Raw genomic sequence first — 25824 nt, 5'->3', positions numbered from 1 at the left:
GATGCTGGGATTACAAACATGCTCACATACCAGCCCGGAATTAGCTTTTTAAAATGAGAATTATATTGTATTAATTCACTACCTGCTTAAAATCTACAAAGGCTACTAACTCTTCTTGCCTTTTACCAATATCTTACCCTGGCACAGAAATCCCAAGGTTCTGTAAAATGTAGACTTGCCATTCTCTTCAACTATCCCAGCAAAATATTTCTAATACCCTCTGGATTTATAAATTGTTTATGGTAAATTCTATGAGAGCAAAGAATGTTTTATTTACTGTATTTTTAGCATCAAGAACATAGGAGGCAAGGCTTAAGAAACGGCTCCAATGTTAAAAGCAGAGGACCTGAGTTCAGTTCCCAGCACCCACATTGGGTAGTTCGCAGCTACCTGTAACTCCAGCTCCAGGAGATCCAAAGACTCCTCTGGCCTCTCTGAATACCCACATTCACATGCCATATACACATAATTCATAGGCGGCAGCAGCGGGGGTAGGGACATGTGTGCACAGGAAGTCCTTGGGAATAAGCATTTATCAATTTATCACTGTAAACTAGAACAGAAGAGACCAGCATCCTGTGCCCACATCAATCACTATTCTTAAAAAGCAAAAGCAAACAAGCCAAAAATAAAATAAAACAAACAAAAAAGGTACAAGGGAGAAGGAGATCCTTCCTTAACACTAAGCAAATGACCTTTGACCATGAAGCAAGTAGTAACCTCACAAAAACACTATACAAGATTGATTGATTATTCTTAAACTTAACATAGTCCTTCTAATGGAAAACCCTGGTTTTCAGAAATGGAACAGTTACAAGTTAGTACAAATAGCTATTTTCACTACACACAGTATTTGAGAGATTTATCAATAACTAAGTCAATAGTTCCTTTGGAAGAAATCAATTTAGCACTATCAGCTACAACATTAAATCATTCACACAGATTCACAAGCACAGACACCTCAAATGACAGCGAATTTTGTACTGTACAAAGGAAAACAGCCATATCTGATATCAGAATACTTAGTATTAAATATTTGGATTCTGGAGAAATTTAACCATATCTAAATAGAAAAATCTACTGAAAACCTCTATTTTAATAATTTAGTCAATGCTGGTTTAGATGGAATTTAATTGCAAATATTCACTTATACAACTATAGCATTATTTACAATTAGCTTTCTATCAGCAAAATTAAAAGAAAATTAAGAGATATAGACTATGAGATAAAGCAAATGTTAAGTATAATTACATATCATTTCTTTATCAAGCTTGGCAATTTTAAATGTGACAGAAGTATAAAAAAACAAAAACAAAAACAAAGAACAAGTAGTACTCAAAATATTTCTAATACTAAATATGAGACTTTCTTCTGTTAAAATTGTTTTACTCTTTTCTGTGTATGGTTGTTCTGTGTGCATTTGTGTCTGTATACCATGTGTGTGCCTGGTGCTCAGAGATTAGAAAAGGGAGTCATATCTCCTACAGAGTTACAGACAGTAAGATAATCGCTAAGAATGCAACCCTGGTGTTCTGGAAGAGAAGCTAGTGCTCTACCTGCTGATCCATACGGCCAACCTGAGACTATTTCTTGATAAATATTTGAAGTGAAAGATATACCATGTTATTCTGCATTGACCATTACCATAATATGCATGTACTGAATGAACTCCATAAATATATAAAACTATTATATGCCAATCAAAAAATTTCTAAAACTAAAACTATTGCAGGCTTCTCTCATCCTGTGTATACATTGCACATAATTTAATTAAACATATCAATATACTATGCTTGTAGTTGTTTTATAGGTTGTTTTTAAAAGAAGTTCCTCATGATGATACTTAACTGACAGTTAAGAGTATAAAACATGGGGAAAGAGAAAAACATATAATACAATCAATAGGATAAAAACCAGAAGTTAAAATAAAGCCTACAGAAAATTGTTAACTTCTATGTCTACAATAAAAACAAGTCAGTATGTAAAGTTCTGATCATCAAAGTGAAGGTTTTTATAGAGAAGATTCCCTCAGGAGATAAACAGACTCAGGATCATGATCACAGGATTAGAGAAAAGACAGGCAAAACACTTCCTATACCCGAAAGACTCATCCTGAAGCTACATTTCAGTCTCCTTTTTAGAACCTTAACAAGTAAACCCTCTCTTACACTCAAGTAGAAAAGTTAAAATATATGTACTTTTTGTTCTTACCTCCACACAATCAAAGTTCTCATCAACTTTAGATGCATATTCAACACGGAACATAGTTGACAGGCTGCCAGCAATATAGTACAACAAGATCTTCAGACCCTTGTAACCAAAAGCAGTTTCACTGAGATGAAAAAGCAAAAACAAAAAACAGCCAAAATAAATGTTTGCCAAGTCATCAAAAAGTATTAACTATTTAAATAAAAGCAAACTTAAAACCATACAATTACCTGTGAAGTTAAACTATATTCCAGGACATATTTAAGGTTGTTTCTAGAGTCTGGGAAGATGGCTTAATGGGTCAGAATACTTGCTGCACAAGCTTAATGAGTTGAGTTTAAATTGCAGCACCCACATAAAAAGCCAGTTATCCACGCATATAACGCCAGTGCTGTGGGGAGTGGAGAAAGGAGTGTAGCTGAAGCTTACTCCCGCTGGCCTAGGTGTAGGAGCAGGACACCAACATCCTCCTCTGCTTTCTATACACTATTACCTGCACAGGTATGTGTGCACACGCAGCTTCTTATTTGCTTTTTAAATCATTGACTGGAACGTTCTACCTTTCAGGGGTTATATTATATTGCAAGTAGTAGGCAAGACAAGACAAGAGGTAGGCAAAACTAAAAATAATTATGACTATTAAGTCTAGATTGTGTAAATCTGAATTCTAGACACATATATCCTTAGGCAATTGTTCAAGTCTACCAATGCACAAAGTAGAAATAGAATGGTTAATATTGCAGTCAAAATTAAAATATACATGTTTGTAGTAGTAAAAGGTAGGTCTATAGAGAGAGGTGCTCAATGTATAAATTATTATTCTAATATACATTTTAAGATAAACATAAAAATAAGTTAAAGAAAATAAAATCTGATTCTAAATCCTAAGAGAAAAAGTTTCTTCTCTTCTTCCTTTTTTTTTTTTTTTTTTGCCATATTAATTTAGCAAATGTGTTACTTACTCATCCCCAAAGAGTTGATGGGTATATTCAGGAAAGAAAGTTCTAATGTCATTCTCAAGATCTTCAGGAAAACGAACTGTTCAAAAGAATAAAATAGATAGACATTAAAGGTGACAGGCATTTCTACTTCAAGAATTTCACTATTGTAGGACACTGCCAACACTTATTTCCCTTACTTAAAAGGTTTCTCTTCTTACACTAAAGCTCAGTATCAAAAGCCTACTTATTCTAAATTTGAGAAACTCAGTATGACAAAGGCATGTGATTTAGTTTTTACTTTTCTATATTTCATGCACAATGAAAGAGGAAAACAATCCCCCAAAAAGGATAGTTTGAGATAAGAAAACCTACAGCATCTAGAAAACAAACCAATACTGTACAAAACAGTCTAATAAGTTTGACAATGTCCCTAACATGCCGTGTGTGTGTGGGGGGGGGTCCCCACGCACGCTTGCTTGTGCGTGGGTTGGTAGTGGTGGTCAGAGGACAACTATGCAGCTGGTTCTCTCCTGCTCTTTATCTGACTTGTGATGACTGAACTCAGACTAGGCTTCCTTAAGCCATCTTGCCAGCCTGACTTTGAGATAACATTTAATTTTTTATGTTGTTTTCCCTCTCTTAAAAATAATGCTGCTTGGGGGGCTGCAGAGATGGCTCTACATTTAAGAACATTGGCTGTTCTAGAGAGCCTGGGTTCAGTTCCCGCCCACAACAAAGCACCTCAGTCTGTTAACTCCAGCTCCAGCGGATCCCATGCCTTCTTCAGGAACCAGGCACTCGTGTGATACATATACGTATGCACGGGCAAACTATTCATATACATAAAACAATACATTTTTAAAAATTAAAAGTAGCCAGGTGTAGTGCCACACACCTTTAATCTCAGCACTCACGACACAGAGGCAGGTGGATTTCTTTGAGTTCGAGGCCAGCTTTGTCTATATTAAGCACGTTCCAAGATGGGCAGAGCTTTACACAAAGAAAATCTGCTTAAAAAAATAAAATAAAAAACAGGGGTTGGGATTTAGCTCAGTGGTAGAGCGCTTGCCTAGGAAGCATAAAGGCCCTGGGTTCGGTCCCCAGCTCCGAAAAAAAAGAACAAATAAATAAATAAATAAATAAATAAATAAATAAATAAACAAACAAACAAACAAACAATGCTTCCTAGGCCTGGGGATACAGCTCAGTGCCAGCACGATCAAGAGACCCTGGGCTTAATCCCTACACTGCAAAACAAGCAAGCAAATATAATGTTGGAATGATACTCACTAATGACTCTACTTTTATGATAAATATATAAGAGGGGAACTATTTGTTAGTAAAGTACCAGCACTAATCTTACTTTCTTTTTGGTTTTTCAAGACAAAGTTTCTCTGTGTAGCCCTGGCTGTCCTGGAACTGTCTCCATAGACCATGCTGGCCTCAAACTCCCAGAGATATGCCTGCCTCTGTCTCCTGAGTGCTAGGATTAAAGGTGTCACCACCACGGCCTAACAAAATTGTTTCTAATGAACACTGCTTAGATGTCTTGCAACACCAGCATCTACATTAAACTCCCATTTCCTACAATCTTGAGAATGCCCCCAACTCCTATCTCAACCAATTTAAGATGGAAATGATTGTTTGTGTTGCTTTACTTGTATAGATACCATATAGATTTGTATAGTACAGATACTGATTTACTGGGTACTTTCCTGATATAATTTGTTATAAAAATTATGAAAAGTCCTAGAGCTTAGACTGACGACATGCCTCAATGGGTAAAGGCACTTGATTCACCCAGATAGCCTGAGTTCAATCCTAGAAAACCACTTGGTGGAAAAAGAAAGCCAACTCCCACAAGATGTCCTCTTTTCCACAAGTGCCATTTTCTACTGCTTCCAAAAAGAATTAACTGAAAAAAGAATGTAATAATTTTTTTGGGGGGGAGGGGACTTCACAGGGGAGAAACCACAGGATTTCTCTGTGTAACCATGACATGACCATCCTGAAACCCACTCTGTAGACCAGGTTGACCTTGAACTTAGAGACCTACCTGACTCTGCCTCCTGAGTGCTGGGATTAAAGGCGTGTGCCACTACCGCCCAGCAAAATGTAGTTTTTGAAAAAGACCTTACACCACTAAAGAATGAAAGCATAAATACAGATGAAAAATTTCCACAGCTGTCATGGTCAATGAAGTCATTTAATGCATGCAAAATATCACCCGGAATAACACTTTACAGAAGAGGTAACTTTCTCTATGGTGGCAGTCACCTTTTCAAGGGAAAAAACTTATCATCACACACTGTGGTGAAAACTAATAGTCTGTGTTCACTGAGTGATTCAATGCAGTATAAAATCATTGATGATTCATGAAGCCTTCTTACCTTTTCCTAAACCTAATCAACTTTTAAAATTTTACAACTTATAGGAAACACAAAGAATAGAGAAAATTCAAGAAAACACAGGTAAAGACAAGTTCAGAACATAGATTTGTATAATTCTATATACTAACATTATTCTCTCAAATTAATGATCTAAAGAAACTGTATATAGGAAAGATTGGCAGTTTTAAATTAAAGGACATTAAGAAATTACAACCCAATGGAAAACATGGGACTAGCTCAGGTCTGGAGTGTTCCCTAACAAGAGCAAGGTCTTGATTAGGTCCTCAGCATCACACAAAGAAAAATAAATACAAATAAATAAAGCAACCTTGACTAGATCCCACTTTAAGAAACATTTTTGACATTTTGGTTATGAGCCCAGCTTTTAACAGCTAAGTATCTCTTCATCCCCCTCCCACCACTTTTATTAGTAAAGAAACTTAAGGATAGCCAGAGGAACCAAGAAATCACATATTAGCTATGATAATGGCATTATGTTCATGTGTACATATGAAGACAAGTTTATGAGAAGATATCTATGTACAGAAAGCTACTTTCAAATAGTTCACCAAAAATACACATTAGGGCAAATACAGCAAATGTTAATTATTAAAGTTGTGCTGTATTTTATATTTTCAGTTTTTAGATGTTTGACATTTTTTTACTCTAAAAATTGAAAGAAAAAATAAAAAGAAGCCTAGGCAAATACCGGCCACTGTTAATCTGAAATGGGCTGGTGATACAGCTTAGACGGTATGAAGTTTGAGGTTGAGTGTCACAATAATGCATACATATGTGCAAACTCTCCTGGACAACAGGAACATTAATATTTTTAAATCTTTAAATGCAGCTGTGGCAGCATGACAAGCAAATTCAAATGAGCTCTCTATGACACTATAGACTCAATTATACAAGAGGAAAAAGTAGATGCGAAATGCCTAAATTATTATACAAAAGGAGTTATTTAGTGATGAACTATGGGTAACTTTTACTTTCACTCTTTGTTCTGCCCTTTGTAAAAATTCTGCAGAACATATTACTCCAATAGACAGAGTCAAAAGATGGTGAAATAAATCTAGTGTGGCAAGTACGTCCACAATCCCAGCACAGAAGAGACTAAGGCAGAAGTAGTGCAAATTCATGGACAGGCTGAGCCAGAGTGAGCTATAGGTCAGCCGGGCTACACTGCATGACCAATCTCAAAGATAAAGGAGCAGGAAAGAAACCCAACACCTTCTCTCACCCACTCTCAACCAAAAACAAAACAAAACAAAACAAAACAAAACAAAAAGCTAATTAAAATCACTACAACTTTTCTTTTCATGAAACCTGTATCACTCAATTATTTTAATGGTACCTGAGTGCTATAATACCATAGGTCTTAACAACAAATCTTCCTTTTGAGTAATATTTCTGTAACTTTTAGGAAAATACATAGAAGATATAATTAAGCTGGGAATGGTGGCAGGAAGATTAGGAGTTCAAGGATAGACCTGGGAACATACTGAGATCCAGGACAGTCTACCATGTGTCCTTATCTCAAAAGACTAAAATTAAGGAATTAACAAAATGTTAATTTAGGGAGCTGGAGAGAGGTCAGTGGTTAAGAGCACTGGCTGCTCTTCCAGAGTTCCCGAGTTCAATTCCCAACCACCACATGGTGTCTCAAAACCATCTATAATGGGATCTGAGGCTCTCTTCTGGCATACAGGTGTACATGCAGATAAAGCACTCATATACATAAAATAAAAAAAATAAATAAATCTTTAAAAAATGTGAATTTAATCAACTTTTAAAGCTTAATGACTATGGTGGTTTGAATGAAAATAGCCACATGGGATCATGTATTTGAATTCTTGGTTCCCTAGTTGGTGGACTGTTTTAGGAAGAATTAGGAGGCCTTGTTAAAGGAAGTATATCACTGAGGGTAAGCTTTGAAGTTGAAGAAACCTATATCAGGCAATTTCCCTCTCTGCCTCCACCTTTTATGTAAGATATAAAGCTCTCAGTTACTGCTCTAGTACCATCCCTGCCTGCCTGCTACCACCATGATGATCATGGACTAATGGTCTGAAACTATAAGCAAGCCTCAATTACATGCATTCTTTTATAAGTTCCCTTATTTGATAGCTTCCTGCTGAAAGACTATATTTCTCAGCTTCCCTTGTGGACTACAGTAGTCATTTCTGTCACTATAATGGCTTTACTTTGTAGGCACTTTGGACAAACAAACACACTGACAAAGTAACCCCTACAATGAATAAATATAGAACTGCCTAAGATCAAACCAAACCTCTTTACAGCTGCCCTTTAATAATCTAACCTATGTTGCAAAAGACCCAGGATAGTAAAACTGAGCCTACTAGTGTCTCAAGCCTCCAGACAAACCCCCCTGGTTCTCATACACTCCCAGGCTAATAGCAGGCCAGGTAGGACCACCCTTTTCTCCCTAGCAGCCTTTTATCTTCACTCTCTCACATTGACATTCTGACCTACGTGAGGGTCCACACTACATTCAACCAACATATACAACACACAACATGGTAAAATGCTGGGTCAAGGTAATTATGAACCTAACATGGAGGCACCCTAGTTAGGTACTAGGGAGTCACTGAAGCTTAATTCACTAGCACTTTTGGTCAAAGGCTTCACCACATGAAGAAAGTTTGGCTTTAAGAATTCTGAATTCTCCACTGGCCTACCATTCAATCAGCTCAATCAGCCAAGAGCCAACAACCCTGCACTGGCCCTGCAGTGGCTTAATCCTGGAAATGTATAGGCTGGGAACATCACCTTACTTTCCAGGCACATTTGCTCATTTCCAGACTTGAAGGATGTTGTGAACAACTATGAATCCAGCCTACACCTTGGTCCTGATTCCATCCACGGGTTCCAAATTTTCTGTACCCAAAGAAACTTATTTGCCTATTTGAGGGCTAATTTAAAGGGGCTCCAATTAGAATTTAACCCTTTCAATTCAAATCTGGTTTCAATATACACTTGACAAATGGCTGATTTGGGTAACTACATAAGATTGGAACCGTAGCTTGGTCCAAGGCCCCTCCCCCATAGAACTCACAGTTTACTTTATTCCTCAAGACTAGTTTACAACCACTCCCAGAGTCAGAATGCCTGACACTATATCTGCTGGGCCCCCAAAACCTGCATTTCCATAGACCTCTTTTACTTTATGCTTTTGACTGATCTACTAAGTTTCTGCCTCTCCAAACCTAGAAGCCCCTGCTTGTACCTTTGACAGCTAAGAGGTAAGAGCGTTTCAGGTTGTCTGCTCCCACCTGCAGGTACACACACACTCATTATGGATATGCACATGACTGGGTTCACCCTACAGTGCTTTAAATGTCTTTTGGGTATGTATGACATTAAAAAGTTGTTTCACACTGTACTATTCTCAGAAAATGGGTTCTAGATTTGGATTTGGGCCCATCTGTCCCAGACCCAAGCATGTTTAAAAGTTTTCCGGAGTCAGAAAGGTACGTCACTCTGTGATAAGGAAAAGGAGAAAACAAAACAGACCAAGAAAATACATTGTGCTTGAGAACAACTAAAAATAAACTATTTCCTATAGAGGTTACAATTGGCAAGGTGTTTAACTCTCTTTATTCTCCAGCACCTTTTGATGGTTTTGTTCATTTTCTTTAAAGCTTTTGTAAAAACATTTTTAGTATTTTAAAATGTGTAAGTTCACTGAGTGGGATTTTATAATCTTCATTTGCTTTAACATATCATGTATGCAACTTGGATTCCTTGGGAAAAGGGTACCGCACGGACACCCTCACCTTTGTACACCATGTGGCTGACAACCACATTGGAGTGAATAACTACTACGTGCCTTGCTGCCACCTTGGCATCCACATGACTCAGCTACCACCTTCTCGAAGGTTAAAAAAAAGGGCATGCCACATGACTTCACCACCATCTTCGTTAAAATGGCCTTGTGGTATAAATCAACCAGGCAGTACCAACCAGACTCACTAAGCTCTCTGCGAAGCCTTGCAGCTCCCTCCCTTTTATTATCACCAGGCATCCAAGATGGTTTGTTTTAAAAATCAGTCATAAAAAAACTGGCATTTCATAAAAGTACTTATAAAAGGATTAGGAAAATGAGGTTCTCAGTCTCTCTGTGGACTGTACTTATAGTTTAAAGTTTATTTTGATACCAAAGGATCTTTACATGGTACATACAAATGTAATTTATTTACAAAGACAAGCTTGGAAGGAGAGACCAACTTTTGTCCCATCTTAAAGTCTTCTGTTATCTATCATCACACAGTATTCTGTATATGTTGTCAAAGTTAAGCCTGAAACAGGTAACAAGTTTTAATTTAAAAGTTTATTTAATAAAATAATATTCAGCATCAGGTATACTACAAAAGATTAAATGACTGAGTAAAATGGGTTACATTTACAATACACTTGCATAGCAAGACACCCCAAAGCTCAAGTGGTTCCCCTGGATAAAGCACTATCCCACCAGAGTTAAGTTGTGGGCTAGACTCCTTACAGGACAAGGACAAATAGTAAATAAGACCTACAAGAAATCTGCTGCTTCTGTCTCCAGCTATGTAGGCCTGACCAACTACAGTTATATAGGCCAAACAAACAAACAAACAAAAAAAATCAAAACCAAAACCCTCCTCTTTATGTAAAAATGATAGGGAATGGATTACTGCCTAATGGAGGATCTTAGAGTGGACACCCACATCCTAAATGTCTCAAACAAAGAGGCAAATCGCTCTGACCTCGATGTCTCTGGAACTGACATAGGAAGATGCTGTGAACAGAAAAACCTTGTACATGTAAGCCTACCACCTGACTGGGATGGGACCTGCATGCTAGTTTAGTTGGCCATGCCCTCTACCTTGGCACTGAATCCTTCCTCTTTTTTTTTTTTTTATAATATTTTATTCTCAGTCTTAAACAACACAGCACTTTTTTTTTTTTCCGGGGCTGGGGACCGAACCCAGGACCTTGCGCTTCCTAGGCAAGCGCTCTACCACTGAGCCAAATCCCCAACCCCTGAATCCTTCCTCTTAGCAAAAGCTAATTCCAAGATCCATGCCCTAACCACCCATGTTCCCTCATTAGTGGAGGATGCTAATATTATGTCAAACTCACAGCTTTGAAAAGTTATTTAGAATATCCGAGCAGTATCTTTATCAGTTGGTTTTGTATTTGTAGACTCACCAACAATTCCATTAAGTGACATCCCAGGCCTTTACAGTCTGTAGGATTGTAAGAAAGAAGGAGACTCTCCAACCTGGGCTCACTTGTGATGTTCTAAGACTATGATCTAGCCTCTATGCAGATAGAGAGCGCCAGGGCGAGTGAGGGCCTGAACTATCTATCACCTTAAAGCCTACAAGAAGTATCTACATTTTAGCAGTGATGCTTGCAGACATTTTCTAAGAAATTCCAAGAGCCAGCATTTGTTAAAGTTTATTGAATTTGGTTATCTCACTTTATAAATTATGTCTCTAAACAACCAATCTATTTTAAAACAGAACATTAAGAAATACCCTTACTGCTGTCAGTACATGGGTGACCTAGAGATCTAACAATCGGCAGAAGGAGCAGAGTTGTCTTAGCCTTCGTTAATTCAGTTTATGATTTACTACAGATTTGATATGACAGCTTTCATCTTTCATCTGTTGGTTGAAGGTATAGAATGAAAATGTAGAGTTCTTTTTTTAAAGGTCTGTTAAAAGGGTTAATTTTAGAATACTCTACATTGCCCCTGGAAATACACTTTTTAAACTTAAAATTAAAAATGTTTTTGAAAATAAAACTTACAGTTACACTGTCTCTTGGAATATAGGCACAACAATTTGATGTTAAAAAAATAAGTATTGTCATGTTTTTAAACAGTAGATATGGTCATTTAAGTTAATAATCTTAATTAAAAAAACTACCATAGCAAATTGTTTCTAACCAAAAATTTTGTTTTACTCAAGATAATATTTTTGTTCATTAATAGCTGGTATTGTTAATATTTGAAATATACAACGAACAGTTGTTTATTTAAAAGCAAGCAATATCAACCTGGACATTTTCTGTTCAGAGTCACTCCTTGGATATTGACTTTAACTGATTTCTTTTACAAGCTTCCAGGTGCCTGCTCCTTATGCAGGAGTCTGATGTAAACAACGAGCTAATTCCAGTTATCTTATCCTTCCACCGAACTCTAGTTTGTGGTTCAGTCAGTTCTACTATTGCATTTAACTCATTTTAATCTTGATGTAAAAGTTTTCCTCATGTAACTTTGGGCCTCCTAATATTCCCCACAAAATTATAGTCATTCCTCCTGACTTCTGTTCTGGATATTTACCAACTGTTAACTTTTATCATGGCCCCTTGGATGGATCCTCTTCTGCTGCTAGTTGTTGCTCCCCTCCCTCACCACCCTGTCAGCCTTGAGGCAGTTACTGAGAGAGATGTCCCAACCCCCTAAGCGGTTCAGGGGACCTCTAAAAGGGGACCAATGGGTCATGGGCCATCCAACACATCCCTTTTCTTGCCTTTTCTCTGAACACTGTTTTGGGACTTAGAACAAAAACAACTCATTAGCTTAACATCTTTAAGGATCAGCTCAATTCCTTGATTGCTGCAGTACTCCAAAACTGAAAAGGACTACATCTGACTACTAGAATGGGATTTGTGCTTTCTTCTGTGGATATATCACTTTCAAGCTAACAAATTCTAACGGGGGGGGGGGAGGGTTTATCCAGCTTATACTTCTACAGCACTGTTCACCATTGAAGGAAGTCAAGGCAGAACTCAAATAGGGCAGGATCCTAGAAGCAAGAGCTGATGCAAAAGCCATGGAGGAGTGCTGCTTAATAGCTTGCTCCCCGCAACTTGTTCTGCCTGCTTTCTTATAGCACCCATGACTACCAGCCCAGGAATGAAACCACCCACATTGGGCTCCCCCATCAATCACTGAGGAAGAAAATGTCTTACAGCCAAACATTCTGGAGACTATTCTGATTCTAGTTTGTGCATCACGCTGACATAGGACTAGCCAGCATATCCTATGCATGGGCTTTTGGTTCCCTCCCAATCTGGCTCATTCCTGTGATCATCCCTTCCTCCTTATTCCATGCTTATGCTTTACCTTGTTTTTTAAATATTTTACTTACTGAACTTCACTCTATACCCAAACAAAATGTTCTACACATGCTCTCTTAATAGCCTGTACACAACAGCTCCATTTGCTCCTGATACATCTGCAAAAAATCTTTTAAATGTTGTGGAGAGACTTTGTTAAAAGGGACCTTCATCCCTTTTACCCCAGGCTAGCTACAAATTTTTATATTATTCCTCTGCTTTCTCCTGTTCCCATCCTTTGATGCTCTATAGCTCCCTGCTACTTCAGCTACCTCATTTTGGTGCAACAGTCCTAGCCAATGGGACAAATCACTGTCACCCTAGATCAACTCCGCCCACTTTATCCCACCTCTGTTCCTTCGTACCCCTCAACTTTCTAAGGAAACCTCTCAGTTCAGCTCTGTAACTAAATCATCTGCTTACAGCCCTCTACTAATTACTTCCCAAGTCTCTTCATGAACACTGGAAGGCATTCACCTTGTAAGACCCCTGGTATATGACCAGAGTATCTCTTCCTTAATAGATCTAGAACTATCTCTTCCTGACAAAACACTCCTCAGCAGGGAAAAAAAAAAAAAAAAAAAAAAAAAAAAACCTTACATTTTAAATACCCTCTCAAGAATTAGGAATGGTAATTTCTTGCTGGAAGACTATATTTCCCAGCTTCCCTTACAGGTTAGAGAAGTCATTTCTACTCCTATAAGGAGTGTCTTCCTCTGTAGACATCTTGGCCATCCACACACTAGGGTAACAAAGCATCGCTTCACTGTGAGTAAAATAGTCCCAGACTTAGCATCTTTCTACTGTCTCTAATAATCTAACAGTGGTCGTGGTATCTCTTCACAGCAATAGAAAAGAAACAAAGACAGAAATTGGTAACAGAGACTGGGATATTGCTGTGACAGTCCTAACCATGCTGCTTGTTGGAAGAATGTGGATTCAGACTCTGAACTGGGAAAGCTGTTCAATGTGGTAAGCAGGACAAAATGGACCATCCTGGTAGAAGTGTGGAAAACAGTAGTACTGAGAGCAATGTAGACTATGAAGACTTAGCTTACAAGGTCTTAGGTCCAACCTTAGCAACTTAGCTAAAGACCATTCTTATAATATCGACAAAGAAATGTAGCTACATTTTGTCCTTGTCCTTAGAATATGCTGGAAGCTAAAATAAAGAGTTTTGGATTAATGATGTTGGCAGAGATTAAGAGAGCCTAGTATTTGCTATGTTACATGGATGGTTATTAGTGATCATGTAGATCTACAATGATAAAGAAAAAACAGGGCCAAAAAAAAAAACAAAAAGTATAGTTTGAGGAGAAAAAAGAGTACCAGGAAATTCAATGTTGGAACCAAATTCTGTGCTCAAAGAGAGTTTAGGAGAAATCGATTAAAGGGAGTGGTGTCCTGGGGCGAGACCTCACTTAGCTAAACTTCCAATTTGTTATTCAACAGGGAAAGCATCAACAAGTCAAAGCTTATGCAAATGTAATTCAAGAGGAGGAGCCAGGATCCAGTCTGAGCAGGGAACAGACTAGATTACTTTAGTGAAGTATTCTGGCTTCTGTGGTGGAAAAGGGTTTTCTCCGGTCAAATAAAGCTGCTTGAGCTAGGCATATAGGAGGGGAGTCCCTTCATGGAGGTTCAGAGAGGTCAGTGTGTAAAGTTACAAAAGTTTAACTTGGATTGTGTTGGAAACTCTGATATTGGAGATGCCAGAGACATGGAATATCTACCGAGGAGACTTGCAAGCAGGGTGTGGAACCAGTACAGAAATTTATTGGTGTCAACAAAGCTGGAAAGAGTGAACTTTGACATCAGATGTGTTATTGGGGTTTGGAGTTTGCTCTGCTGGGTTTCAGTTTTGCTTTGTTCCAGTATCTCCTCACGGTACCCACCCCCTTTTGTAATGCATATAGAACCACACAGTGTGTTGGAATATGTAATTTGATTTTTTTTTTAAAGGGGCTACAATTAAGACATTGCCTTGAATCTCAGCAGATACTTTGAACTTTGGCACTTTTTAAAGTGTTGACGGTAAAGGACTACGAGAGACCGAATGCATTTTGCATTATGATATGGCTACAAGCCTATGGGGGTCAGGGAATGGAATGTGGTGGTTTGAATGAGAATGGTCCCCATAGGCTCACTTATTTGAATGTTTGGTTTCCAGTTCAAAGACTGTTTAGGAAGGATGTGATATGACCTTGTTGGAGTAGGTTATGTCACTGGGGTGGGCTCTGGGGTTTCAAAAGCTCATGCCAGACCCAGTCTTTTTGACTCTTGTAGACTAAATGTAAGCTCTCAGCTTCTGCTCCAGTGCCATGCTCGCCCACCTGCTGCCATGGTCCCCAACATGATTATTGTGGACTCACCCTATGAAAGTGTAAGCAACTCCCCAACTAAATGTTTTCTTGTATAAATTGCCTTGGTCACAGAATTTCTTCACGGCATAAGAGTAGTAACTAAGACACTTCCTAAGGCTAGTCAACTGACAAATGGAGTACTTTCTCCTCTTATATTCTCAAAGATATCAAATCTATAAATACCCCTTTCTCCCCAGTAACTTTTCCTTGTCTGGTATTCTTGGCATTAAAAACTGAACATGCTGCCCACCCAGATGGCCCAGTGGTTGAAAGTACTTGCTGCTCTTGAGCAGTCTGCCTCCCAGCACCCACATCAGGGTGCTTACCACTGCCTGTAAATCCAGCTCCAGGGAACCCCACAACCTCTTCTAGCCTCCATGTGCACAGATACAGACACACAGATACACAGAAATAAAAATAGTCTTTTAAAATTATCTTATAATAAGATTAATATTTAATGAAACAGATATCAAATATAAAGCAAGATAAGAAGTTAATGAGAGGACAGAGATGAAGAGATGTTTTTATTACCAGAAAGAGAGGTGAAATACTTTAGAACAAAGAGTTATAAATTCACGGATGGGGATGTAGCTCAGTTGGCAGACTGCTTGCCTAAGATGCACAAGGCCCTAGGTTTGATTCCTAGTACCACAAAAACTGGACATGACATCACATGCCTATAATGCCAACACTCAAGAGATAGAAAAAGATCAAGGACATCCTGAGCTATTACATATCAAGTCTGAGGCCAGTCTAGGATGAACAAAACCCATTTAAAAACAAAATAAATTTTAAAAGTCAATTTTTAAAAAAGATTCAAGTCTTAATCTAACGACTAGACTATATTTAGCTCAGTAATAAATGCAATTTTTAAGAAATTAACTTGGGGCTGGAGAGATGGCTCAGGAGCTAAGAGTATTTGCTGCTCATGTAGAGGACCTAGGTTCAGTTCCCAGCACCCACACGGTAGCTCACAACCATCTATTTCAGGCAATCTGACTCTCTCTTCTGACCTCCAAGGGCACCAGGTAAATACAATGCACATATATGTAGGTAAACCAGTCTTACCATAAAACACAGAAATTAAAAAAAAAAATGAAGAAACAAACAAATCTATAATTATAGTGAATGACAGAAAGTTATAACAACCTCTGTTTATTTATTTTTGAGACAGAGTCCCACTATGTAGCCTTCAAAGTGTGCCACCATATCTGACCTCGCTTCTGTTCAAATAAAGTTCTAGGAATAGGATTGGACAATATTTTAGTGATAAAGCATATGGTTAGCTTATGAAGACCCTAGGTTCAATTCCCACCCAAGGATGAAATTTTTAAAGTTCTAAAATAGGAAAAGCTAATTTGAGTATAGCAGTCTACAATGGCAATCAGCTTTCAGAGGCTAAGGATTGAAGGGAATGCAACAAAGTTCTGCTGGCTATGACCACATACTGTTGCTAATGTCAGAGCAACACTAATAGAATGAGCTTATCTAGAACCCAAATCTTGGCCTCAAAATATTATTCACTAAAAGAATCGAGGGCCTGTTGGAAAAATGTTAATTCCAAGACTATGAAGACTAGCACTCAGATTCTAGACCCCTTAACACAAACCAGGTGTGGTGCACTATAACCTCAGAGCTGTGGAGAACAGAGCTCTTCACAGGAAGATCACTAGACTGGCAGCCAGTCTAGCAGAAAAATAGAGCTCCATGCATTAGGAGAGACCCAGTCTCAAAGAAATAAAGTAGAAAGTGATACGTGTATCAGTACATATGCATATGCCACACACACATAAACATCCCCTCAATCCTACTACTATAAATATAAAAATAGCAAAAAGCATTTGAAAAAATGCTGACAAGGATATAGAGAAATTGAAATTTTGTGCCTTATTTGTAGGAATGTAAAATGGGTGTAGTAGCTATAGAAAAGAGTTTGACAGTTCCTTTAAAAATTACAAATAAATATGCCTGGACATGTAACTCAGTTGGTAGGACGTTTGCCTAGCATGCAAGAAGCTGCATGTTTGACCTGCAGCACCATATAACTGAGGTGGGATGGCAATCGATCACCTATAATTCCACCACAATGAAGATGGAGACAAAAGGATCAGAAGTTTGGAGTAGCTCAGCAATAGAACATTTGGTGAGCATGCATAAAGCCTAAAGTTCAATAACCACTAACCTTTAACACATTCCCTAAACCATAATGAACCAACAATCCAACCTCTCTGTTAATAACCAAAATCCAAAGCTAGATTTTTGCAGAGATAACCACATAGCTGTATTCATTCACAATAGCTAAAAGGTGGAAGCAGCCCAAAGTCTATCAACAGATGACTAGACACACAAAGAATGGATGGACACACATAAAGATGAATGTTATAAATTCGTGTTTAAAAGAAATTATGTCATACTCTACAGTGTGAACAAAACTTGGTAGCATGTTAAATTAAAAAAATAGTCACATAAAGCAAGTACTATATGATTTCACTTCTATGGTATATCCCAGACAAATTCTAGAAACAGAAAATAAAATAGTAGTGGCTAGAGTCTGGGGAAAGTGGGTATCTAATAGGCACAGTATCTTAGTTTGGGTTTTATTGCTATGAAGAAGACACTATGACCACAGCAACTCTTATAAAGGAAAACCTTTAATTAGGGCTGGCTTATAGTTACAGTTTAGTCCATTAGAATCATGGCAGGAAACACAGAAGGAGATAGATTGTATTCCACACTGCACATAGTCAAAGTCCATCCCCACAGTGACACACTTCCTCTAGCAAAGCCACACCTCCTCATAGTGCCACTCAGGATGGACCTACGGGGACCAATTACAGCCTGGCCCCCATAGGCTTCTAACTATCCATTATCATCATGGCAGGAAACATGGCAGTGTTCAGGCAGACATGGTGCCAGAGATGGAACTAAGAGCTCTACATTTTGATCAGCCACACTGGGCATAGCTTAAGCACAGGAGACCTCAAGGCCCACCCCTACAGTGACACACTTCTCCAAGGCCACACCTACTCTAACAAGACCACACCTCCTGACAGTGCCACTCCCTATGGGTCAACCATTCAAACAGGTGAGTCTATAGGCCATACCTATTCAAACTACTACACAGAGTTTGAGTTCTACAAAATAAAAAAGTTCTGGAGACCTACCAATACACATAAAAATGGTAGTGACCAAATGCTTTTGTACACTAACACACAACTATAGTCTTAACTATGTAGGAAGCTGAGGCAGAGGGATCACTTGAGCCTAAGCCAGTTTCATAGCACAATCTCGAAAAAAAAAATGTAGTGATAGTAGATTTATACAATATGCTTTTCACACATGTAGGGGAACAGATAATGCATAGATAATATTAACATGATTTTTAAAAAAACCAGTTATATTAGTGGACACTTATAGTTGCAGCACTACTCAGCTACAAGAGAAAAAAGAAAAAAGAAAGTAACGACAAATTATGTTAAGCAGAAAAACCAGATTATAACAACAACAAAAAATGGTGACAGTATGGGTACTTTTGTGGGAGGCAGGGTCAGCGTACTAAAGAATAGTACATTCCATTCCCTTCATCTGCCTTGACCTCTCTATGCAGCTCAGGCTGGCTTTCAACTCCTGATCCTCCTGCCTCCATGTCCCAAGTGTTAGGTACAGGTATAGACCACTATAAGTAGAAATATATGGATCCCCAGAGTTTATTGCCCTGCCATCCTAGCAGAAATTGCCAGCTTATAGTTCGGTTAGAGACCCTGTGTCAAGGAAATATAGTGGAGAGTGATATAGGAAGAAAGTGGATGTTCTTCATTGGCTTCTGCATGTGTGCACAATTTGCACACCCACAAACATGTATGTATGCATCATACATGGACATTTGCAAGCTTCAGAGAAAGCACACTATACAACAGAATGCTAATTTTAGAAAAATAATGTATGCACAAAAAATACAATTTAGATTAGGAGTCTCTGTGTAATGAGGGTTCAGTAAACTATTACCTTCTCTGTCACTTTTATTGTATTTGTTATATTGGTTCTAGTTTCATTTCTGGTGCTGTGATAAAACACTGACTAAAAGCAACTTTGCAGGGGAAAGGATTTAAATGGCTTTATGATTTCAGATCCATCACTAAGAGAAGTCAGGGCAGTAACTCAAAGACAGGTCTGCATTCTCTCTCTAACCAGAGACTCTGAAAGAAAGTACAACAGAATCTGTATAAGATGTTACTTAACAGCTACCACAAGCTCATCCTCAGCTGCTTCCTTATATGGCCTAGGATCATCTGCCCACAGTACACAATGGGCTGGGTCCTCTTACAACATTCAAGGCAATCCCCCACAGACATGCTCACAGGCCAATCTGATCTGGGCAAATCCTTGAATTTAGAGTCCTTTCTTAGCAGACTCTAGGCTGTATCAAAGTGACAGTTAAAACTAAGGCAAAGTTACTTTCAATAACAGCAGGTAGCAATTGCTAAGCATTTTCTACATGTCAAGTATATTTGCACTGAACTTCACAACTAAGGTTGAGTACTCTCAACTACATTTTAAAGAGGAGGAAACTAAGGTATGGAAAACAAGTTACAAACATATTTATCTTTTTCTACTTAAGCACAGTTTTAGTAAACTTAGCTTTGCCACAAACTAATTTTGAAACATTTCTATTGTGCATAAAAACAAAATTCCAATTCCAGCAGTAGTGGCACAAGCCTTTAATCAGGAGGCAGAGGTAGGCATATCTCTGTGAGTTCAAGGCCAGACTGGTCTACAGAGCAAGTTCCAGGACAGTCAGGAGCCAGAACTACACCAAGAAACCCTGTTTAAAACAACAAAAATAAATAAATAAATGTTAAAAAATCCATACCTACTTTGTTCCTACATTTAGCCTGGGCAATGATGCTTTTAAGCATTCATGAATTTCTACATGAACAACACCTTCACTTCTCTTAACAGACACTTAAAAACACTACTGGCTCATGCAGCTAATGTATGCTTGTTTGTTTTAATGATCTACCATAACTGGGGCTGGAGAGATGGTTGAGAGGTTCAGAGTTCTGGCCGCTCTTCCAGAGGTCTTGAGTTCAATTCCCAGCAACCACATGGTGGCTCACAACCATCTGTAATGGAATCTGATGCCCTCTTCTGGCGTGGCTGAAGACAGAGCACTTATGAACATTATGAAAAAGTACATGAAAAAAATTTCCCAAACTAAGTTATATAATTTTAGATACATACCAGCAATACATGAATTTCTTTCCACAACCTAACCAACACCTGTTATTGTCTATCATATTTGGAAACAAGAAGTATTTTTAAGCTGAAATCACATATACTTGACTTTCTGCCACAGTATCTTTCCCATGTGTTAAACTGCCATCTTTCACCTACCCCTTCCACAGCATATACTTAAAACTGCCTAAAATCTCCACGTTCAACCAATGCAGAAAGTACCTGTTACATAACTGTCTTAACACCAAGCTGTGCTTCGTATTTTAAAGGCTATGTTTACAGGGCTGCACATAAAAATCCCTCTGAAATGATGTACGCACCCAGTTTCAGCTCGATTGCTGTGTTGGTGTTACACTTGTACTCAGCCAGTTTCTTCTCCACCGCACTCTTATATTCCACTAGAAATTTCTCCATTGCACCAAACCCTACAAGAGGTTTTGAAAGGTTGGTTCAAAGTAATTTAAATACCTACAAGCAGGATTTTTATTAGAAGTGAGATAAGGATAAGATGGAAACACGCCAAAACAGTACAGATCACTCTCCATGAATCTTTCAATAAACGAACTACACACAAATGCCTCAAAACACAGAAAACAAAACCACTTTTAAGACAGGCCTGTAATTCCACCATTCAGGAGGCTGAGATAGGACTAATCTCCCTGTTATAGAAATGACTTATAGGGCTAGAGAGATGGCTCAGTGGTTAAGAGCACTGACTGCTCTTCCAGAGGTCCTGAGTTCAAATCCCATTACACATGGTGGCCCCCAGCCATCTGTAATGAGATCTGATGCCCTCTTCTGGTGTGTCTGAAGACAGCTACAGTGTACTTATATATAATAAGTAAATAAATCTTAAAAAAAAAAAATGACTTGAATACACCATATCAACCCCAGTTCTCATTCAACAACTCAGGCTGAAGAAGATGGTTAATTGAAGGGCACCAAACTTGGAAGTGGTAGGGCTCAGATATGAATTTTGATGTAATCCTCATCATACAGTAACTCTTTTATGGTACTTGCGTGCTTCAATATCCTACTTGACAGCTCCAACCTAGCACAACGACGAGCAAACTTCAAACTACATAATTTGTTAATCCAGTCTATCTATAAAAGTGGAGTGTTTAACATGTAGTAATATTAATGTAAAGGAACTGAGGGGAAATGACAGAAAACTGTCATTCATAAGACACTTCATAGGACAGGTAAAAAAAGAAAGTACATTAAACAGCCTCAATACAGGCCCAGAGTAATAGCAATTTAAATGCTTTTAAATATTAAAAGCTAGAAATGAATAATTGCAGAGCAAGAGAATTCTACTACATGCAGTACAGAAGTTCCATTCTAAATGAGAAGTTTGGCAGTGTAGAAACGTTTTTCAAAGGACATCTAAAAATGATCTCAGAAATCCTGAAGGGTATGAGACGTAGAGATGTGCCCTGAACCAGGGCAGGGCAGCACTGCGCTCGCTCAGAAGTTGGCTGTGAGGAAGGTGGGCAGGGCCCTGGAGAATCAGCTGGCGGGAACTGGACCTTATAGGCTACATTAGGGCGACAGTGAGCAAAGGGGAACGAGGTGGGGAAAGGCCCAGAGACAAGTCGAAATTGCGCGCTCTGCACTGAGCTCAAGGCCCGGGGGCCCATGGGAGGCGCCGAGCGTGTGGACTCGGGGCGAAGGCGCTGAGCGCGGCCCACCCGGAGCCAGCCTCCGACCCTCAGTGCTTCGCGGAAAGGAGCGGCCTTCTGGAACCTCGGCTAGAGCTCGAAAGTTCCAAGCGGCCACTGTCACCGCCGCCTCAACGTTCTTCCCCAGAACCACCCGCCTCCTCCCCTTGCTAAACTTTTCCCGGGACTTACCCGCCATTTCCGAGCTCTGAGCGCCTGCGGCTGAGGAAGGACAAATCAACCCTCGCGCTCCCGGGCCGGAAGTGACCACAATGACTTACGCATTTCCCCCGCCCATCCTCGGCGAGGCATGAACCAATGAGAGGAAGAAGTTCCAGGCGCGCGGCGGCGGAAGTGCCTGAGGAGGCGGGGCAAGCACCGTGAGAAGGCGCGGGGCGGTTGCCTAGCCACGGCTGGTGTGGATACCCTCACTAGCTTCAGCGCCCGAGCCGCTGCTGCTCCCTGGCCGCTAGGGACTTGCTTGGAAATTAATGTGAATTCTGAGACAGCTTAAGGCGATTTTTCCTCCCACCCTTTGGCCCGAACGCAAGTTTTTATGTGGAGGTTTCATTTCGAAGTTTTAAACTTTTTGTTTCTACTTTACCATAATCCATTTTAAAGGGTTTCTCTGAATGCTATGTGTGTTTTGGAGCTGGGTATCCAACTGAGAGTCATACTTATGCTGGACAAAACGCTGTGCTACTAACCCATTATATACTCTTTGTGCTTTCAAAATGATAAATAGTGCCATATTAAAGCACTCAGGAACCCAAGATTGAAGACTCCCGAAAACTGTGCTCTGAACACACGCTTGCATGCACAACTAATAAAAGTAAAATTTCAAAAAATACTTGCTTTTGCTCTTAAGTTTTCTAGAGAACCATTTAGCTCACCAAAAATGGTTACTAACACTACTTGAAGTGGCTTGGTTTAGTTGGACTTGTCTGAGGTCCTAGCGGCTTGAACTATATCACAGGATGTACCCGTTTTTAATCGTGGGCCTTGTTATTTAGTTGCTGTTGGGATTTTTTTTCACCCAGAGGATAATTTGCTATTTATCCTCACAATAGTATCTAAACACCCGATTTCCTGGTGTCAACACATTTGGTAATACGCTTTAAAATGATGCATGCTGGGGTTGGGGATTTAGCTCAGTGGTAGAGCGCTTGCCTAGGAAGCGCAAGGCCCTGGAACCCCAGCTCCGGAAAAAAAAGAAAAAAAAAAAAAAAAAAAATGATGCATGCTATATCTAAAGTTGATCTTTGGTGTATCAGGTTTCTCTAGAATGAACATATATTAAAAGATGTTTACAGCCTTGGCTTATGTGGTACACTTGGAGAGGTCAGACAGTGGTTGTCTCACAGCAAATGCTGAAAACCTGGTGGTCCAGTCTCAGAAGTAGGAGCCTCAGCCCAAACTGCCCCTGACGACCTGAGGGATTTCAGTAGCAGCACTTAAGAAGGCTAGGCTGACTTCATGACCGGCTTCAAATTGGCAGTTAAAGAGACTAGGCCTAAATCTATGTTTCCAAGACCTGGACAATTCCAGGCTAGTCCAGACCTCAGAAACCGGCCCCCGCCACCTGGCCTGAGGCAAGGACAATGAGTCAGCAGCAGTTTCCAGACTTCCACAGCAACAAGTTTCAGCCCCCACACCCCAGTAATGGAATGTCCGTAGAGATGGACCCAACAGATTGACATAGAGGTCACCTACCTGGGAATTCCCTAATGGCTTTAAATCAGGCCTGCAAGTTCACTTGGGTGTCTGTCTCTCCATCTTGGTAATGGGAGACCTCAGTATGCTGGACTTCTGCAAAATAAAACACTCTTTGTGTTCACATACTATTTGAGTCTGGGGTGTCAATCTTCGGTGAATCATGGACCCTTACACAGTAACAAGAGAGATTAAACTCTCCATTGACAGTGAAGGTTAAGGAGGCAAAATAGCAAAGCCTTCTTTCTTCCTTTTATCTGAGCCATTACAAGAAGGTGCTGCCCACATTTAAAGTGGGTCTTCGCCCATCAATTAAGGTAATCAAGACAATCCCTAGCAGACATGCTCACACTAATATATGTTTGTGCCTGTGTTATATATGTGTGTGTTCTATCTTATATACGTATACATGTATGAAATATGTAATATATGCATGTGTGTATATATACATTTATATGTGTGTATTTTGTTTTGTGCCATGGTGACAGTTAAAACTAACCATCACACTTGGTGAGATCGTCTGGAATTAATATGCTCTCTAGTTTAGAATAAGAAAATATAGCTATAGTGGTGGATTATGCCTAAACTCATTGCACCCAGGAGTCTGAAGCAGGAACATCGCTTATCAGTTTGAGGTCAGTCTGAGCTGAGATTGAGGGGAGTCTGTGGAAAGAAGAGGAGGAAGAGGAAAAGGAGAAAGAGGATTAGGACCAAAGCTTATCGAAGTAGCACACACCCATAGCCCCTGCACTTGGAAAGTGGAAGCAGGAATTCTTGGCCACTGAAGCTTGAGGCCTGCTGGGTTATGAAAGACCTGTCTTTAAAAAAAGAAAGAGAGAGGGCTGGAAAACAAGGAAAAGGAAAAGGAGTCAGCCCAAAGCAAATTGCCCAAGTTCATCCTCAGTTTACTACAGTCCCGGAAGAGTCTAACTCTCCAGATACTCGGGCCTGGTATTTATTTGTGAGCTATGCAAAAATGGCCTTTAAGATTAGAATAGGCAGCAAGAACACTGAGACCCTTCTTAAACTCTTACGTATAAGATTACAGTCATAATGTACAGATAAGAAGATGAAGTCAATGCTACTAATGACTGATCAACAAGGGAGGGAGACAGGACCAGTGAGGTGACAGTCGGCAAGTGAAAGCACCTGCTGCCAGGCCAGACAACCTGAGTTTGATCCCCAGGCCCCACATAGTGGAAGAAGAGACCCACTCCTATAAGCTGTCCTCTGACCTCTTTATGAATGCTGTAAAACACACACACACACACACACACACACACACACACAAATAAATGCAATTTTAAAAATTGAAAAGGAAAAAAATCTTTTAAAACATATTTGTTCAGGGTTGGGGATTTAGCTCAGTGGTAGAGCGCTTGCCTAGGAAGCGCAAGGCCCTGGGTTCGGTCCCCAGCTCCGAAAAAAAGAACCAAAAAAAAAAAAAAAAAAAAACATATTTGTTCAAAATGGCAAGGTTTATCATTTTCCAGATGTCCTTATCTGTAGATAAGCAATTACGATACTTGTAAGACGTATGATGAACCTGTTTGATACAGTGTGACTAGCATTAATATGAAAGGAGCTGAGGCTACAGTTCTAACAGACCGTCACTGTAAAACTGTTTACCCATACTTTCTAAATGCCTCAGGATATGTGCCTAGATGCAGTTTATCTCAGAAACAAAAATATCTTCTTTCAGGAGGTGATAATAAGAATTATCAAACATGCTGGGCATAGTGGTGCATGCCTTTAATTCCAGATCCAGATGCCAAGGCAGTGGATCTCTGTGAGTTTGAGGCCAGCCTGGTCTACAGAGTGAGTCCCAGGACAGCTGGGAGTTTGAAGAGAGACCTTGTCTCAAATATATATATATATATATATATATATATATATATATATATATAATTTTAAAAGCATTTTCCTTTTTCATAGAAGTGTTTCCCTTTTTGTATTTATACGTTACCTTGTCCTAAAGGGGATTTGAGAATGTGATTGATAAAACTGCAGAATGGGTTTTTATAAAAGTCCTATGCTGTCCTGCTGTGTGTGACCAAAACAGTAGAGCCGTGTGGAATGTTCAGTGACCTACCAGTCCAGTCCGACTACTGTTTCGTGGTTGACCTTGTCTATGTAGAGATAATACCTTCCCGGGCGTCAGACTGAGTTGTTTGTAAAGAACAAA

The 25824-nt window shown here is 39.3% G+C and overlaps 1 protein-coding gene across 1 annotated transcript in view; it reads right to left on the bottom strand.

Annotated features, from left to right (window-relative positions):
• Hat1 (histone acetyltransferase 1) overlaps positions 1–22194 on the bottom strand; it is a 47249-nt gene extending 25055 nt beyond the window's left edge. Inside the window, exons 1-4 of the mRNA XM_032903474.1 lie at positions 22119–22194; positions 20586–20690; positions 3171–3246; positions 2212–2332 (exon numbers count right to left, since the gene is read on the bottom strand). Of these exons, the coding sequence (XP_032759365.1) occupies positions 2212–2332; positions 3171–3246; positions 20586–20690; positions 22119–22125 (309 nt within the window). The 5' untranslated portion in view covers positions 22126–22194. The remainder of the gene's footprint in view (positions 1–2211; positions 2333–3170; positions 3247–20585; positions 20691–22118) is intronic.
• Positions 22195–25824: the final 3630 nt, after the last annotated feature.

The sequence above is a fragment of the Rattus rattus genome, chromosome 5 (assembly GCF_011064425.1).
Source record: "Rattus rattus isolate New Zealand chromosome 5, Rrattus_CSIRO_v1, whole genome shotgun sequence".
Classification (NCBI taxonomy): domain Eukaryota; kingdom Metazoa; phylum Chordata; class Mammalia; order Rodentia; family Muridae; genus Rattus; species Rattus rattus.
Note: the sequence above shows the minus strand (reverse complement) of the source record. Positions and strands in the feature narration are given on the sequence as shown.